The 19747-nt window shown below is 41.3% G+C and overlaps 1 protein-coding gene across 2 annotated transcripts in view; it reads left to right on the top strand.

Moving 5' to 3' along the window:
- GNPDA1 (glucosamine-6-phosphate deaminase 1) overlaps positions 1-17751 on the top strand; it is a 78643-nt gene extending 60892 nt beyond the window's left edge. For both annotated transcript variants that reach the window (XM_073582136.1, XM_073582837.1), the window contains exons 4-7: positions 2885-3067; positions 6145-6329; positions 7958-8132; positions 16773-17751. In XM_073582136.1, coding sequence (XP_073438237.1) covers positions 2885-3067; positions 6145-6329; positions 7958-8132; positions 16773-16873 — 644 coding nt within the window. In that variant the 3' untranslated portion in view covers positions 16874-17751. The remainder of the gene's footprint in view (positions 1-2884; positions 3068-6144; positions 6330-7957; positions 8133-16772) is intronic.
- The last annotated feature ends 1996 nt before the right edge of the window (positions 17752-19747 follow it).

The raw sequence follows: 19747 nt of genomic DNA, 5'->3' as shown, positions 1-19747 counted from the left end.
TTTATACACTTTCTTTTTTTTCTTTTTGTAATCTAAGTAACTTAAAATCTCTGAAGTGATTAGTTTAATAAAATACCTTTTTACAAGAAGTGAGTGAAATCAGGGGCGGACTCTGACAGCTTGGGACCCCTGTGGAAGAAATGTGTCCGGGCCCCCTCCCTGCCGGATATGCTGCTTATGATGAGGACAATCTGGTTTTGGGACCCCTGGAACCTCGCGCTCCAAGAAACAAACCAGATCACCCTCATTATTACTGCCCTGCAAGCAGGAGCATACATAGAAATCATAGGACCCCATAGAAAAATTTCTATTTGGGGCTCCCCACAACTTTAAAAAATATATATTTATATTTTTTTGCTGTAATGGAGATATGTGTATGTACATGCACAACTCTGCTCCATCCAGGGCAAGACTGTAGACCCCCGTTCTCAGAATCTCTGGGGGGGCCCAGTGATCGAATCCCCAGTTATCTGCATTTTATCCACAATCTGATGGATCACACATACATCGTGTATACACTGTACATACATATACAGTACACATACCATACATATACGCATACACAGTTCATGCATATACCGTACATACACTTATATACATAGTGTACACAAATATACATACACATTTACTGTATATACATACACATACCCACATATACTGTAGATGGATACACGCATAGATATACATATACAGTACACAGATGCACTCACACACTAATTTATGACCTCAACTGATCAGATGAGCCATGTAGAAGGTAGGCCTCATAGTTCAGAGATCAGCCGGAGAGGGCTTCAGAGACCAACGTGGGGGATGAAGACACAGCAGAGAGGACTGATATCAGCTCCCTGCTGCGGCCGTACTGTTCCGAGCAGTGAGCCTCCTCCCCTGACCTCTTCTCTGTGAGATGCTGTAGCCTGCAGGGAATGGAACAGTGGAGGGAGCAGAAGACATTAACCTTAATCCTGCTCTCCTCCACTGTTGTCCCCTGTGTGCTGTGCTGCTTGGGCCTCTGACTACAGGTGAGCACTCACCATTGGGACGCGCCATGCAGGACGACAGAGATAGCAGCCAGTGAGCGCTCTCATCAGTCTGGTGAGGAAAGTGTTCATTGGCCAGCGTTAGTGATGGGCGAGTAGCATCGTTGCTCAGATCTCCCCGAGCATGCTCGGGTGGTCTCCGAGTATTTTGGCATGCTCGGATATTTAGTTTACTTCATTTCAGCTGCATGATTTGCAACTTGTAGACAGGCTGAATACATGTGGGAATTCCCTAATAATCAGACATTCCACACATGTATTCAAGCTGTATAGCAGTCGCAAATCATGTAGCTGAGGCGATGAAAACTAAATCTCCGAGCACGCCAAAATACTCGGAGACCCGAGCAACGAGTATACTCGCTCATCACTAGCCAGTGTCTCTCTCTGCATGACATGCCCCCTTTTTGAACTCCTGCACTCTTCGCACCGCTCTCTTGCTGGCTCTGGGTATTCGCATGATTACAGGAGGGAGTGAGAGGGGCCTGATGCTGCATGACAAACTGGCCCCTCTCACTCCTGACCATAATCTCGGCTCATTGGCCCCATAGCGGCTGCATACTCTGCCAATATGGGCAGTATACCCCTGCCTGCAGGGCCTCCCTCCACCTTTGGGCCCCGGTGCAGTTGCATCGGAGGCATGTCTTCCCCTGAGTGAAATGCCTTTTTTTTTCTCCAGTACATCTAGGTATTTATACTTCCTAACCAGGCTTTTGTCAGTAAAAAAAAGCTGCAGACAAAAAGCAAGTTTTGCTGCATTTTTCACGATCTCGAAATTCAGCTTTGCTTCCATTATACAACTATGAACAATGCAAGGTGTTAAGCTACCAATGCAAGGCATATGTGACACCATAAAACCTCTTTGGGGGAAAAAAGGGTAATTCGATCAAATTATTTAGTGGGAAAAGATTTTTATGCTTGAAAGGCACCATGCTGAGTAAAGTTCATATGATTTTATGAAAATACACCATTACAAACGTAAAAACCAGCAGGGGGGAGTTGAAGTTGAATTGGTCAGTCATAGTTTACCTAACACATACATAGTACATGGAATAGGTCGGGCATTGTTTACTTTCACACATCGCTCTGGCATTAAAAGGTCAGGCTTTGCTTACTTTAAGGCATATCACTAATTTAATAAACTGTACTAATCCTAACTGCCATTAACAGGTGAGGAAATCAATAACAACAAAAATAAATGAACCTCAAATCCTGCTGTCCTTCTTTTTTTTTTTTTTTTTTTTTTTTTCCACCCCACGAAGTACACTGCAAAAACTAATGGCAACATTTTTGCTACTGTTTTGTACTTATTGCTTTCTATGGGTGAAAAAAAACACTGAAAGAATTGACATGCTGCAGTTTTCAAAAGAGCAGTTTAACAATTTTGGTCAGGAAAAAACAAACCAATGTGTGCATTAGTGATGTGCGAACGTGCTCGGATAAGGTGCTAACCGAGTGTCTTCGGCGTGGTCGAAAAATATGTTCAATTCCCCATGACTGCATGTGTTACCGCTGTCTTAACCACGAGACATGCAGTCATATTTTTCGAGCACGCCGAAGACGCTCAGCACCTGTGCGTGTTCGGATAACGCCTTATCCCAGCACGTTCGCTCATCACGAGCGTGCATGAGACTTCTGAAATCTCATAGCTTTTGCTGGTACTGTAAAAAGCTGCTTTTAATTTGCATAAAAAAGCAACATGTGAACATGGCCTTGCCTGGTTCACAAGCAAATATCGGCTATGTTAAAGTTTATTTAACGTTTTTCAACTTTTTGAAAAAATGTGGAATATATATACTGCACATGTGTGGAGCTATATAAAATATTTTTTTTCTGGCTTTGACCTATAGGATTACCCAGGGAGCACCCTGAGAGCTATCATTCCTTTATGTGGAATAACTTATTTAAGCACATTGATATAATTCCTGAGAATGCTCACATCTTGGATGGAAACGCTCCAGATCTTCAGACTGAATGTAATTTATTTGAAGAAAAAATTAAGGCTGCTGGTGGAATAGAACTATTTGTTGGAGGTAAGAAAATGAATCCGCTTGCCATTGATTATGGTAATGAGACTGGAAAGGGTGAATTAGTGGAATTTTTCAAGTATTATATGTATTCACATGGAAAGGCTAAGCATTCAACATATTATGTGCATACATTTAGTACGCTAGAGTGTTAACAGGAAAAATGCTGCATAAAATACTCACAATTTTTGTGTCTTGGTCCATTTTTTTTTTGTGTAAAGGTTTAAAAAAAAAAAAAAACTGCCAATTTGGTGGGGTCCAGGTCCTGAGACCCCCAATAATTGATCAAAAACACTGCTCTGATGCACCTTATTCTGGAAAGTATGCGGTGTTTTTGATGGAGGTGTCCAAGACTTATACAGATGACCACAGGCCATCTCTACTGTATATCAGATTGGTAGAGGTCCAACACCCATCACCCCTACTGTGGGTTGAATAGCTGTTTGTAGCTCTCCACAGCAATTGCATTCAATGTACAGAGCCAGAACAGCAACCCCTTTCCCCTACATATGACATACATTTACGTCACATGCCAGCTCCACTTCATTTATGTGAGCTTAGGCACTGAGCTTGCCCCATGTCTGCAGACACTGGCTGTGTTAGGCTAGTTTCATACTAGCGTTCCGCAGAGCCTCAGAGGACTGCGTAGTTCCCCCATTAGGCTCCGCCCACTGCTGCACCTCTTCCTTCACCTCCCCCTACGTCGGCATGTGTCCTGTGTACTCTATCTTTAACATTGTGATTGGCTGTTCAGTTCTCAACAGCCAATCACAAAGATCATAGCTGTGGGTGGGCCACGAAACCCATTATGATGACGAGTCCCCCTGCATTTAGTCAAAGTGGTCACATGGATGACCTGACGTGTATGTATACCTCATACATTGGGGAAGTCCTTCTCTTCCATGATGTACAGTGGGTATGGAATGTATTCAGACCCCTTTAAATTTTCACTCCGTTTCATTGCAGCCATTTGGTAAATTCAAAAAAGTTCATTTTTTTTTTTTTCTCATTATTGTACACTCTGCACCCCCCATCTTGACTGGAAAATAAAACAAATGTAGAAGTTTTGCAAATGTATTAAAAAAGAAACTGAAATATCACATGGTCATAAGTATTCAGACCCTTTTCTCAGACACTCATATGTAAGTAACATCCTGTACATTTCCTTGTGATCCTCCTTGAGAGATGGTTCTACTCCTTCATTGGAGTCCAGCTGTGTTTAAACTGATAGAACTTGATTTGTAAAGGCACACACCTGTCTATATAAGACCTCACAGTGCATGTGAGACCGAATAAGAATCATGAGGTCAAAGGAACTGGCCAAGGAGTTCAGACAGAATTGTGGCAAGGCACAGATCTGGCCAAGGTGGCAAAAGATTTTCTGCAGTACTCAAGATTCCTAAGAGCACAGTGGCCTCCATAATCCTTAAATGGAAGAGGTTTGGGACCACCAGAAGTCTTCCTAGACATGGCCGTCCAGCCAAACTGAGCAATCGTGGGAGAAGAGCCTTGGTGAGAGAGGTAAAGAAGAACCCCAAGATCACTGTGGCTGAGATACAGAGATACAGTAGGGAGTTGGGAGAAAGTTCCACAAAGTCAGCTATCACTGCAGCCCTCCACCAGTCGGGCCTTTATGGCAGCGTAGCCGACGGAAGCCTCTCCTCAGGGACAGAACGACTGGTTGCAATTGAAGGAAACCTGAATGCTGCCAAGTACAGAGATATCCTGGATGAAAACCTCTTCCAGAGTGCTCTGGACCTCAGACTTGGCTGAAAATTCACCTTCCAACAAGACAATGACCCTAAGCACACAGCTAAAATAACAAAGGAGTGGCTTCAGTGCAACGCTGTGACCATTCTTGACTGGCCTAGCCAGAGCCCTGACCTAAACCCAATTGAGCATCTCTGGAGAGACCTGAAAATGGCTGTCCACCAATGTTCACCATCCAACCTGACGGAACTGGAGAGAATCTGCAAAGAAGAATGGCAGAGGATCCCCAAATCCAGGTGTGAAAAACTTGTTGCATCATTCCCAAGAAGACTCATGGCTGTACTAGCTCAAAAGGGTGTTTCTACTCAATACTGAGCAAACGGTCTGAATACTTATGACCATGTGATGTTTCAGGTTTGTTTGTTTTTTTAATAAACTTGGAAAAAATGTCTACAATTGTTTTTTTTTTGTTTTTTGTTTTTTTTGTTTTGTTTTTTTTTCAGTCAAGATGGGGTGCAGAGTGTACATTAATGAGAGAAAAATGCTCTCTTTTGAATTTACCTAATGGCTGCAACGAAACAGAGTGAAATTTAAAGGGGTCTGAATACTTTCTGTGCCCATTGTATAAATGCATCTAATGTTGTGAATGAATTAAGTTATTTAACTCCTTATCTTTGTAGACCCTTTTTTTTTGCCATTTTGTAGAAATAGAGTGTATGCTAATCGGTTACAAGTCCAGCTGGTTGGTATATTGCTTATTTAAATCTCCAGCTTCTCCCTCAAAGCACGCCACTTGCTTCCTGTGACTGATGGGTCACTAATTTTTCAGTGACTTGCCTTATCTGACAGAAACCAGTAAGTCAGAGACAATAGGTAGGCAGCAGGCAGGAAATGGGGAGAGAAGCGGGAGAGCTGTACGTGCATTGACCCACCTTGCTGCACTTGTCTCATTAATATACAATTTCAGCTATGGATTTCTGCTAAACTGATTTGTACAAGCAAGTTAAGCACATTTTTATATACGTGTCATTAACTTGGGGCATAAACTCTTCATGACAGGATCCCTTTAAGTTTGCATCAAAATTGCTATTTGTTTCTGCCATTTGACTTGATTATGGATGATCTGTACTCTGTCCGGCTTCTGATGAGCTTATAAGGGTGTGGAGCCGGTTTGGCTTATAGTTTGGGCCTTGCTGTAGCAAGGAAGACAGGATATGCAATGTTGTGTTCTGTAACTTTTTTTTTTTTTTTGTAATGAAACTTTTACAGTTGTAGCTGTTTTATTAAAATGTAGTATGCATATAACTTTTATACAGTCACACAGGTTTGTACTGAACAGCTTAGTACAGGCTTTTTTTTTTTTTTTTTTATAGGAATCGGGCCTGATGGTCACATAGCTTTTAATGAACCGGGGTCCAGTCTGGTATCCAGAACTAGAGTGAAGACATTGGCTATGGACACTATATTGGCAAATGCACGTTTTTTTGATAACAATCTCTCAAAAGTTCCCACGATGGCTCTTACTGTTGGCGTGGGAACAGTGATGGATTCAAAAGAGGTAATGTAACTTTACCAGATGGGTCCTTTCCATGAAAGTAGAAATAATATGCAAGGTGTTTTTTTGTTTTCTTTTCTTTTTTTTCCCCACATAGATGTACACTGGGGATAATGATTATTTGATACTCTGCTGATTTTGCAAGTTTTCCCACCTATAAAGAATGGAGAGGTCTGTAATTTTTATCATATGTACACTTGAACTGTGAGAGACAGAATCTAAAATTAAAAAACAGAAAATTACATTGTATGATTTTTACATACTTATTTCATGCAATAAATGCAGTTTAATTATTTGATCACCTACAAACCAGCAAGAATTCTGGCTCCCACAGACCTGTTAATTTTTCTTTAAGAAGCCCTCCTACTCTTCACTCATTACTTGTATTAATTGCATCTGTTTGAAGGTGTGGACAGGTATCTTTTATACAGGTAATTGGTTCAATCACACTCCAACCCCTCAACCATGGCCAAGACCAAAGAGTCCTGGAATTACCTAGTCAGTCTCCAGATCTGAACCCAATAGAAAATCTTTTGAAGGGAGCCAAAACTCAGTATTGCCTGGTAACATCCCCAAAACCTGAAAGATCTGTATGAAGGAGTGGGCCAAAATCCCTGCTGCAGTGTGTGCAAACGTGGTTAAGAACTATAGGAAACTTTGACCTCTATAATTGCAAACAAAGGTTTCTGTACCAAAAAAGTTATGTTATTCTATTGTAGCAAATACTTACTTCATGCAATAAAATGCAACTTAATTATGTAAAAATCATACAATATGATTTTTCTGTTTATTTTTAAATTCTGCCTCTGTTGGTGTACCTATGATAAAAATTAGACCTCTCCATTCTTTGTAGGTAGGAAAACGTTCAAAATCGGCAGTGTATCAAATGCTTATTTTCCCCACTAAAAATTAATTAAACATTAAAAACCTTCAGAAAACAAACTGACAAGTAAATGATAAACTTTTTGTACATGGTGTTCTGAGGCTATAGAGCAGGGATCTCAAAGTCAGCCAGGTTAATGGAGGACCCACAAAAAATTTGAGTAAGAAGGGCCACATTATTTGTGGGAGAATTACTTTTTTTTTCCCGTGATGCCATTATCCTACTACATGACTTCTTGATGACCCATTTTATCTTACATTTATATAATGCACAATTTGTACTGGCCAATTTTTTATTTTTTTTGAGACCCAATCTGCCCCATACAGTAATATAGTTTTACAATTGGCCTCATATAGTAATTCTGTCCTCCATCCTGTAATGTCTCCTGTCCTGTAATATCCTCAAGCTTGTAATGATGCATCTTGTCCTGTGCTAATGTACCTCAACCTGGTGAACACCGCGGCGTTTGTCATTGACGTCATGTGCTGTCGTGCCGTGCCACTGACGTCAGGCTGCTGGCCTGTGATTGGCCATTGGCTGGTATTTGTATTGTGGTGCAGATAGCTTGTCTCTGTGCCGCAATACATTTCAATTGAATGTGCGTCCGATGACGTACATTCAATTGAAAAGCACGGATGTCGGTGGCTCTCTGATTGTTGGATGCAATTGTCTGAGGGCCGAACAGTGGAACTAGCTATGTATGTAGTTAAAATTTATATATTTTATATATTTTTTTTTTTTTCCATAGGTAATGATACTCATCACTGGGGCACATAAGGCCTTTGCCCTATACAAGGCTATAGAAGAAGGAGTAAACCACATGTGGACAGTATCTGCCTTCCAGCAGCACCCAAGTACCGTGTTTGTTTGTGATGAGGATGCAACGCTGGAGCTCCGAGTAAAGACAGTAAAATATTTTAAAGGTATATCCTTATCCCACAGCATTATATTATACATTTTATTTAAGATGATGCATTTTACTAACTTATTACCATCAATATACACAGTTGTTTGAATAATTAGCTCTGTATTTTAATAGTTCCTTTTAATTTTCCGAGTATTAGAACTTATTTGCTATACTAAAACGTAGCTAACTTGCCAATGGTTATATGTACATATGTCAGGTTTGTGGAAAATGTAACTGGCAAATTGATCTGAATTTAGCATGCAAGAAATCCATTCCCATGATTGAGAAACAACGCTTTAATAAACATCCATAGACATATCTGGCATCACAAAATGCAATAAAACCATAGTTTATCCCACTGTGTGTTGAGGAGATCAGCAGATCCCACCGCTGCCACCAATTTTTAAAGGGTACACAACTCTGCAGCCTTCAATCGTCAGGACAATAACAGAATTGATTAACAAGTGATGGATGAGGCTGCCTCTGTTTTCCCTACTAGGTCAGTTATACGGAACTAACAGTGAGCGTTTGGTATATACACCTCTGATTCCAACTCATGGGATGTATGCGATCGTATCGGGCTGTGTAAAACTGATATGTCGTATGTATTTGTTACATACCCAGATACGAAAACTGCTAACTCCACAATAACAAAAGGAACTATTAGCTGCCACCACCAATCGTTTATACAGGACTATTGGGCACCCATTAAGGTAGCATATGGCTTCTGGGGTGTGGTTTACAGAGGAACGGTGCTGTTAAGTTTTATATATTTAAACCCCTTCACCCCCAAGCCGCTTTATTCCTTCCTAAGTAGACCAGTTTTACAATTCTGACCAGCGTCCCTTTAAGGTAATAATTCTTGAACATTTCAACGGATCCCACTGATTCTGAGACTGTTTTTTTTTTTTTTTTTTTCCTCGTGACTTATTGTACTTCATGATAGCGGTAAAATTTGTTCAATATGACTTGTGTTTATTTGTTAACATATTGGAATTTTGGTGAAAATTTGGGAGAACTTCGCACTTTAAGACTTAACTGATTTCAAAAGGCCTAAAAATCATATCACACAGTAGTTACTAAATAAACATCTACCACATGTCTACTTTACATCAGTGTATGTATTTTATTTTTGGCCAATTGCAGCGATCAGCGGCACGGGGGTGTGAAGTCCAGGGATGGTCTGCTTTTCAGAGACCGTACAGTGACAACAACTAGTGATGCAATACATGTACTGCGGTTTGTAGAGGCGCACATGTATGGTGGATGTCATGAAGGGGTTAATGTAGTGAAACATTAAAAACTATGCAAATTTGCTGTCCCTATAATTGTATGGTTGCACTCAATTGCATTAAGGCATGTCAATGTGAAACACATGAAGTGTGAATAGCGTAATGGCTTTTGAAATTTAGGAAAAACAAATGAGATGCTTAGAACAAAATTGGGCTCACATTTTTTGGCCAATTCACTGTCAAGGTAATCTCATGGATCAAATGGGTCCCTGACCTAACTGCCTAGTGTGAGCATTTACCTCTGGCTAATAACTTGGTAAAGCCTATATTTATAGGAAGGTCAGAACCAGGTGTGATTGGATGTATTTAAAACCACAGCATGGTGAAGGGCGGAGTGCTCAGTCACAAAGCTAGCATCCCAATAACAGAAAACTGACGACACATCAAGAACTAGTCTGAACAAGTGCATACCAATAAACAGCTTACATATCAAAATGAGGAAATGGTTGCACTCAATTGCATTAAGGCATGTCAATGTGAAATACATGAAATGTGAAATAGCGTAATGGCTTTTGAAACTTAGGAAAAACACATGAGATGCTTAGAACAAAATTTGGCCAAAAAATGTGAGCCCATTCAACAACGTCAAGGTAATCTCAAGGATCGAAGGGGTCCCTGACCTAACTGCTTAGTGTGAACACTTACGTCTGGCCAGACCACATATTACCACCACATAGTGACTGAATACTACAATACTGATCGTTAATTTAAAAAAACACTATCCTAATATCCCCATAAGTGCTATTATACACAGGAGATCTGTGCTAAGTATGCAGTGTCCGTTGTACAGGTAATATAGTGATCACTGCTGACATTGTACACAGGCCCTCTGTATATAGTATACAGTGTATAGTGTCAGTGTACAGGTAACACACTGACTCTCACCAATGAAGTCTCTAGTTGAAAGTCCTTCATCTTTGCTTTTCATCTTCATACAGCACAGACCGCCATCACTTCTTCCAGCCAGGACTCATGTCTGCAGGAAATAACTTATCTAGATCACCACTTGCAGAGCACATTAGTTAATTTTTTCCAAGCTTCTACACTAAACCAGATGAAGTAAAAAAAGGGGACAGTGTCGCTCTGCACAGTAACAAGACTGCCCCCCATTTAAAACAGTATCCTCAAAAAATAAAGTACATGACTGAAATAATATCCCTTAATTAGTCCCTAGGGTAATGATATCCCCCGTCCTGGCTCCCTTGTGCCTCATTCCTGGCTCCATCCATTTGTTATCCCATCCTGCCCTCAAGAATATCCATTCTCCCCATGTAACGCCCCATTCTGCACCATATGATCTCGCCATCCTGCCCCATATGTCTCCATCCGGCCCTAGGTTTAGTTACTGCACTGGCAGAATGCTGCCGCTGGGGCCCGGTGAGCAGAAAAGAGAGGCCCCAATGCGGAATATGAATTCGTAGATACCAAACATGTATAGGTTTTTTATTAGTTAAGTGGTGAAAAGAAAATTCAAAGATTGTATTAAAAAAAATCACCATTTTCAGAGACTCATAGCGTCTCCTATTTGTTGTGATCTTGGGTTGGGTGAGGGCTTATTTATTTTGTGCGGCGATCTGATGTTTTAATTGATGCCATTTTGGTGTAAATACGATCTTTTGATCTCGCGTTATTGCATTTTATTGCAATGTTGCAGCAACCAAAAAAACGTAATTCTGGCCCTTTTTATTTATTTTTCTCGCTATGCCATTTACCGATCCGATTATTTTTATATATTGACTAACTGAAAAGCCCGGCGTTGCCTGGGCATAGTAACCAACTGTGTTTAGTTATAACAAATTAGAATGATTATATTGCACATAAAAACATTTCACATCATATATTCAACACTACAGATTTGCAACACTAATTAACTAAACGATTACCCAAGTATTGATAGTATTTTATTTTCAACTCATTCAAGAGCCTTTTGATAAACAACATGTGTATCTGTGTATCTAACCCTATCATGTGTGATACCGTCTGCTGAGCTGTGTACCTAATCCTCTCCTGTGTGATACTTTCTGCTGAGCTGTGTATCTAACCCTATCCTGTGTGATACTTTCTGCTGAGCTGTGTATCTAATCCTATCGTGTTACTGACTGCTCCGCCGTGTATCTAATCCTATCCTGTGTGATACTGACTGCTGAGCAGTGTATCTAATCCTATCCTGTGTGATACCGTCTGCTGAGCCGTGTATCTAACCCTATTGTTCTGTCCAGCTATATAATTGCTGTCTAGAAGGTCTAGTCATTTTTTTTATGTCTTCGATTATTACAGACATTGTATTTTTGTATGTATTAATCCTTCATATATTTCAAACTGTAAGGTAACAGCACCACCTGCTGGCCGTTTAATGCATAGATTCTAGTTTAATTTGCAATGTATTGTGGGACTGTTCCTGTTACATCATAGTCTTGTTTATGACACCTGTGAGGGGAACAGCAGCCTTTATTCCTCCACGTGTCTTAGGAGAAACTACACCATTCGTGTTCTTCATGCTTCTTAAACAGTCTGCTGTAAGCATAGTTGGTAAGCACTATTTAGGTGTTATAATCCTGTGTTTATAGCGTTTGTTGTATTAAATAGGTAATCATCAGCTATGTATTACCTCATGGTACTGTGTATTGCAGACTATCTGTATTTTATGCTCTGTGCAGTTATATATTCTGAAATGCTCCTGTTATTGCATCCTATAGTTTCACCCTTTCCTGTCACATCTGCAATCAATAAAAGAAGGTTACAATTTTACAGCCTCTTTTCTTAAAGAAGACAGGGGGTTTAGCTACATGTCTCATTGCACACCCTGCTAATGTGTATGAGGACAATGTGATACTGACTGCTGAGCCGTGTACCTAATCCTATCGTGTATTACTGACTGCTCAGCCGTGTATCTAATACTATTCTGTGTGATACTGTGTGCTGAGCTGTGTATCTAATCCTATCCTGTGTGATACTGACTGCTGAGCCATGTGTCTAATCCTCTCCTGTGTGATACTGACTGCTGAGCCGTGTATCTAATCCTATCCTGTGTGATACTGACTGCTGAGCCGTGTATCTCATCCTCTCCTGTGTGATACTGTCTGCTGAGCCGTGTATCTAATCCTCTCCTGTGTGATACTGACTGCTGAGCCGTGTATCTAATACTATTCTGTGTGATACTGACTGCTCAGCTGTGTATCTAATTCTATCCTATGTGATACTGACTGCTGAGCCATGTGTCTAATCCTATCCTGTGTGATACTGACTGCTGAGCCATGTATCTAATCCTATCCTGTGTAATACTGGGCTCCCCCTGCAGTCTGTGTCAGAAGGTGGTCTGTGTTGGCACGGTAATAAATTGTGTTATTTCCAGCTTTACAGAAGGATGATAACATAATAGAAATGATAAGAATAATAGGCAAAATTGTTTGGTGAATTAGAACTCGCGGGGTTAAAATTTCGCCTCACAACATAGCCTATGACGCTCTCGGGGTCCAGACGTGTGACTCTGCAAAATTTTGTGGCTGTAGCTGCGATGGTGCAAATGCGAATCCCGGACATAGACACATACATAAACACACACTTTGAGCTTTATATATTAGATTGGGCGATTTTTGAATGAGGCGATAACAAATATGCCTATTCTACATTTTTTTTTTTTTGTTTTGTTTTGAATGGGGCGATTTGATCTTTTATATATAATAATAATATTTTAAACTTTTTTGTGTTTGTTTTCCTTGCTTCAATAGCCTCCATGGGAGACTAGAAGCTGTGATCATCAGATGTTCTATGTAGCAGAAATGCTCATTTGCTATGAGCGTCAACCGCTAGGCAGCGCTCATAGCAATCCAGCAATGACAACCACAGGGGTTTCCTGCAGACCCCACGTTGTCATGCAAACCCATCGGCAACCCGTGGTCAGGTGACACAGGCGGGGTTAATGGCACGTTTCCATGTTAAATGCCGCTGTCAGTTTGACAGCGTCATTTAACATGTTAACGGCCGGGGGTGGATCGCGATTCCACCCACAGCTATTAGGGGAACATAACCGCTGAAATTATACCAGAGCTAGGAAACTAATTAAAACATAACCTTTAATAAGTTTAACTAAAATTTAGTAGCCAATAAATATCCAGAAATTGGTTTGATCTCCCCAACATAAATTCATTCTCTTCATTTTTCGGCCATCATTGAAGAGAAAGAGGCGGGGGTGGGGGGGCCTGATGGAATAAGGTTAGTATAAATCCCTATATTACTCCTTGTGCCCCTGCTTTTCTCCCTCCCTGACAAGGGCAGTATCCAAGTGTTGGCCTGTTCCTCAGTTGCCCAAATGACCAGTGTAGCCTCCCAAAGCGTTTCTCCCCCTGATCATCGGGGGGAAATAAGAATAAGCTATGTGGGTACTTGCAGTGGCAAGTAAAGCCTGGCTAGCTGACTATTTGTGTCAGTGCCCCTGTCTAGGGAAAAATTGGTCTCTTCCCTTCATAATGCATGTTGTCCTTGTTAATAGATCAGTGGGAGGTCCCAGTGTTCATGCGGCGTCTGACGTCCCATTCCCATTACAGCTGATTGGTCCCCTTGATTGCAGTGCCTGCACTGCAATCTGTGCTGCATATAGACCCTCAGCATATTACTCCATGCTTAGACTTCCGGTATGCTTTCTACGGCATGTGCCCGTGGAACACATCGCCAATTGCGCATATCTGTCTCCAAATGCCGGTCTCTTACTGGTAGGAGGTATATCATATCATCCGGTTCTCTACCGCCCTGTGAACCGCACCATGCTTGTCATGGAGCGCAGGTCCTGCATCCAGATCATGCATCCATTTTCTATTAAGTGACATGATCGCCGCATCTGTTCAATAGTTTCCATCCAAATCCCATTCAGGCTATTATATAAAATGGATATCTTGGAAGACCTATGGGATATGCACGTTTATATGGGATCATCCCTATTGGTAAAATAGGTAGGATAATTCCATTACTCCAAAACATAAGTGTAGCCTGAATTTCTCAGTTAATGTTTATTAAAAGAGAATGAAGTCCTCATGCTGGATTTCACCGTAAATACAGTCCAGTATTATCATAGAACAGGGGTATAATTTGTTGACCCCTTAAATCTGTTTTAATTCAGCCTAGCCTCCCAAACCAACACGACATTACAAATACCAAACTTACATTGGATAACCAATTAACACAGTCAGGGGAGAGAAGTAAAAGGATAAAAAGGGGTGGGGGTAACGGGACAATATTTCAAATGAATCAAGGGAAGGAAAAAATGAGTAGGTATATGGATAATCTATTTCCCTCCCCGTACTCTGCGTAGATAACAATCATAGAAAATAGCTATAATTCAACTGTTCTTTCAGTCCGGGAGGTTGCTATGCGTCTAGCAAGTACCCACATATTTTATTCTTATTTCATCCCTGACGAACCCCATGAACAGGGGGAGAAACGCATTGGGAGGTTACCCTGGTCATTCAGGCAATTGAGGAACGGCTCACACTTGGGTACTGTCCTTGTTAGGGCGGGGGAAAAGCAGGGGCACGACAAGGAGGAATATAGGGATTTATATTAATCTGGCCCCCCCGCCTCTTTTTCTGTTCAGTGATGGCCAAAAAATGGCAATAATGAATTTACGTTGGTGAGATCAAACCAATTGTTAACTTGAGCACAGTTACACATGAGCACTTGCACTTTGTGAGGATGATGTTTTGTTATCTTGGATATTGGCTACTAAATTTTAGGTAAACTTATTAAGGGTTATGTTTTTCATTTTTTTTCCTAGCCCAGCTGTAATTTCATTGTACCTCATTGGTTAGGCTTATGTAGATCAGATAGCTTCTGATTCTTTGCTGTTCATTGGCACACAACAGCTGAGCAGAGGTGCGGGCTCATTGCTGGAGACCACACCAAACAGGGGGAGGCGTCCAATGTCGGATAGATCAGTCATTGGACGTTAAGGGGTTAACTAACCTCGCCCCCTACTACCGGGGCTGTACCTGAACACTATGACCTTTCACTAACCTGTACCTATATTGTCCTGGGTTTATAGTGCCCACCACTGCACTGTTCCCAGTCCTTATCTATATCCTGACCTATGCCTTATGTCCTAAATCTTACCCTTATACTTACTCTATTCTTAGTACAATAACACATTGAGTTGCACATCATATTGCGTCACTCGCATAACCAACATAAATTTGTTGACATTAGTGCCCGTCACGTTATACGTACTTGAAATACATTTTTAGCGCACATTGGCACACCCAGCTTATTAGAGAGTAAGAAGAGTATGATTCTCCCTGACACACTCTAACAGCATAATTACCAGGGGAATGCAAACAACCCGAACATTAAGATTCCAGTCATGTTCTGGATGTTTCTTTTCACCTACTGCTAGTGGTTTTGCTTTCTGCTGTGTTTTTAGATGCATAACCGGACATGCTTAGAATGGCACAATCTTTCCATTTAATATGACGCTTCTCGATTTGGCCTTTCCTCCTGATAATTGTGAATAAAATGGTTGTCACGATTCCCTTGTGACCTGTGTGACACTTTCAGTACTGAATGGACATTATCAGACTTTGTAGAAGCATGCACACAACTGGTAACACCTAGTCTTCAAGTCATAAATTGCTAGGAGGGACATCCTGAAATATAATGCTATAAAAAAAACCTGCAGAATTTTTTAATGAACAAAAGTATTTACTAAAACATGTTGGAAGAGCTGACAATTAATTCTTTGTCAGATTTTTACCTTTTGCGTCCCATCAATTTCCTCGTAGATTGAGTTTGCAAGAAGGATCCTCACTCCTTTCATTTGCACAAGGAAAGACTAGAAGCAATGGGATGAAACTGAATGGGAGGAGACACAGATTAGATATTAGAAAAAAACTTTTTGACAGAGTGATCAATGAGTGGAACAGGCTGCCACGAGAGGTGGTGAGTTCTCCTTCAGTGGAAGACTTCAAACAGAGGCTGGACAGACATCTGTCTGGGATGATTTAGCAAATCCTGCTTTGAGCAGGGGGTTGGACCACATAGCCCAGGAGGTCCCTTCCAACTCTACGATTCTATGATTCCTCTTGTTTGTATTGTTGGAATAAGTTATTGCTGTGTAATGTCTTGTATAGTTTGTACTTGACTCCCTCTGATTTGTAAAGTGCTTTTGAAATATGTTGGCACTATAGAAATACAATTATCTATAGAGAAAACTACATGTGGTAAACCCATTGTGAAGGGACCATCGTTCACGTGGCGTCGCTACATAAACAATTGTCGCTTGTCGGCAAACTATTTTTGTTCTTGTGAGCAGTTTTGCAAACTATTCTATTCCTTACTTCTATCTCCACGGATTAATGCCTTTGTCCTCCTTGTTACAGGTTTATTACATGTTCACAATAAATTGGTTGATCCTCTGTACAGCATGAAGGAAAAAGGAACTGGAACTGAACGGACCCCAAAGAAACCATACAGTGACTGAGCAGGACAGTGACGCGATGAAGGATCAGACTGGATAACTTTACTACTTGAAGAACCTGGTCTGCTACCTAACAGTCAAGAGGCAGATAGCCCCATTGTGCCTTGGTGGACCAGTATTATTTCATACCTTTTTAGACTGTATATTTGACAACTTGTTCAATCTGCTGGACAACTTTGTGTGCTTTCTTCAGATGCGTAAAGTCCTAAGGCTGGTTTTACATGAGCATGTTATCGCACCCACAATAACCTTACTCCATATCTAATAACCAGAGTAATCGTATCGCAGAGATGTATGATGCAGTTATTTTGGGTAACTCGGCTGGGGTTTGTTGTGTAATACAGCTGCAAAAATACAAATGTATTTCATGTGAAACTTGCCCCACACATCACTTAGTGTATGTGCACACGTTGCGGATTCGTCTGCGGATCCCCAGCAGTTTTCCATGTGGTGTACAGTACCATGTTATCCTATGGAAAACAACAACCGCTGTGCACATGCTGCGGAAAAATCCACGTGGAAACGCAGCGGTTTATTTTCCGCAGCATGTCAATTCTTTGTGCGGATTCCGCAGACTTTTTACACCTATTCCATTATAGGGATCCGCAGGCGAAATCCGCAGTAAAACGCAGGCATTTTGACATGCTGATTCCGCGCGGAAAAATCCACACATGAATTTGCAACATGTGCACATGCCCTGAAACTCTGAATATAGCCTTTTACAAGCCTAGACGTATTTGGGTGCAAAATGAATTGCAAAGGTTTTGTATTCTAGAATTTCTAGAGTTCCTAAATGTATATGATGTTAATGTTGCAGTTTTGTATGAAATGCTCAGGGGGAGTCCCCAAACAGAAACTGATTAAATATTGATGCAAACAAGTCTCTATGGCATGTGTTTGTTTTTTTGTATTTTATTACTTTTTTCTATCATGTAGCACACCCAACAGATATGAATTTAAACACTTTCTTCCATTACCATATGCTAATGACGCTCTGCTGCGAGCGTGAACCAAGTGTCAGTGCACCGTGCTTCCGATCACCGCACAGGCGCGGAGGAGACGGAGAAAGTAACTTCTTACTTGTTTCAATATGCCAAAAAATGTGAGGGACGAGTTGTACTTTTCAATGTCACTATTGATTTTTTACCATATAGTGTACTAGAAAATGGAAAAAAATTGCTAAAGTGCAGTTCCACAATTGTTTAACTTTTTTTTTTTTTTACTAAATGCTAAAACTGAACTGGCTCCAATGATCCAATGAGTGGGATTTGTGATGTGCTTCCTGTAAGCTTGAGTTAAATGCCGCTGTCAGAGATTGACAGCAGCATTTTTTAACATTGTAACAACTGTGGGTGGATCGTGATTCCACCCACTGCTGCTGGGGGCACATGACAGCTAATCAAATCAGCTGTCATGTGGTAGAAAAGGTGCAAGTTCATCACCGGAGCCTGCACCAAATACCGGGACAAAACCTATGATGTGTGTGTGTATATACAGTGCCTACAAGTAGTATTCAACCCCCTGCAGATTTAGCAGGTTTACACATTCGGAATTAACTTGGCATTGTGACATTTGGACTGTAGATCAGCCTGGAAGTGTGAAATGCACTGCAGCAAAAAAGAATGTTATTTCTTTGTTTAATTTTTTTTTAAATTGTGAAAAGTTTATTCAGAGGGTCATTTATTATTCAACCCCTCAAACCACCAGAATTCTGTTTGGTTCCCCTAAAGTATTAAGAAGTATTTCAGGCACAAAGAACAATGAGCTTCACATGTTTGGATTAATTATCTCTTTTTCCAGCCTTTTCTGACTATTTAAGACCTTCCCCAAACTTGTGAACAGCACTCATACATGGTCAACATGGGAAAGACAAAGGAGCATTCCAAGGCCATCAGAGACAAGATCGTGGAGGGTCACAAGGCTGGCAAAGGGTACAAAACCCTTTCCAAGGAGTTGGGCCTACCTGTCTCCACTGTTGGGAGCATCATCCGGAAGTGGAAGGCTTATGGAACTACTGTTAGCCTTCCACGGCCTGGACAGCCTTTGAAAGTTTCCTCCCGTGCCGAGGCCAGGCTTGTCCGAAGAGTCAAGGCTAACCCAAGGACAACAAGGAAGGAGCTCCGGGAAGATCTCATGGCAGTGGGGACATTGGTTTCAGTCAATACCATAAGTAACGTACTCCACCGCAATGGTCTCCATTCCAGACGAGCCCATAAGGTACCTTTACTTTCAAAGCGTCATGTCAAGGCTCGCCTACAGTTTGCTCATGATCACTTGGAAGACTCTGAGACAGACTGGTTCAAGGTTCTCTGGTCTGATGAGGCCAAGATCGAGATCTTTGATGCCAACCACACACGTGACGTTTGGAGACTGGATGGCACTGCATACGACCCCAAGAATACCATCCCTACAGTCAAGCATGGTGGTGGCAGCATCATGCTGTGGGGCTGTTTCTCAGCCAAGGGGCCTGGCCATCTGGTCCGCATCCATGGGAAGATGGATAGCACGGCCTACCTGGAGATTTTGGCCAAGAACCTCCGCTCCTCCATCAAGGATCTTAAGATGGGTCGTCATTTCATCTTCCAACAAGACAACGACCCAAAGCACACAGCCAAGAAAACCAAGGCCTGGTTCAAGAGGGAAAAAATCAAGGTGTTGGAGTGGCCTAGTCAGTCTCCTGACCTTAACCCAATTGAAAACTTGTGGAAGGAGCTCAAGATTAAAGTCCACATGAGACACCCAAAGAACCTAGATAACTTGGAGAAGATCTGCATGGAGGAGTGGGCCAAGATAACTCCAGAGACCTGTGCCGGCCTGATCAGGTCTTATAAAAGACGATTATTAGCTGTAATTGCAAACAAGGGTTATTCCACAAAA

Source organism: Dendrobates tinctorius, unplaced genomic scaffold (genome assembly GCF_039654945.1).
Source record: "Dendrobates tinctorius isolate UK_male_01 unplaced genomic scaffold, ASM3965494v1 ptg000001l, whole genome shotgun sequence".
NCBI lineage: Eukaryota > Metazoa > Chordata > Amphibia > Anura > Dendrobatidae > Dendrobates > Dendrobates tinctorius.
Note: the sequence above shows the minus strand (reverse complement) of the source record. Positions and strands in the feature narration are given on the sequence as shown.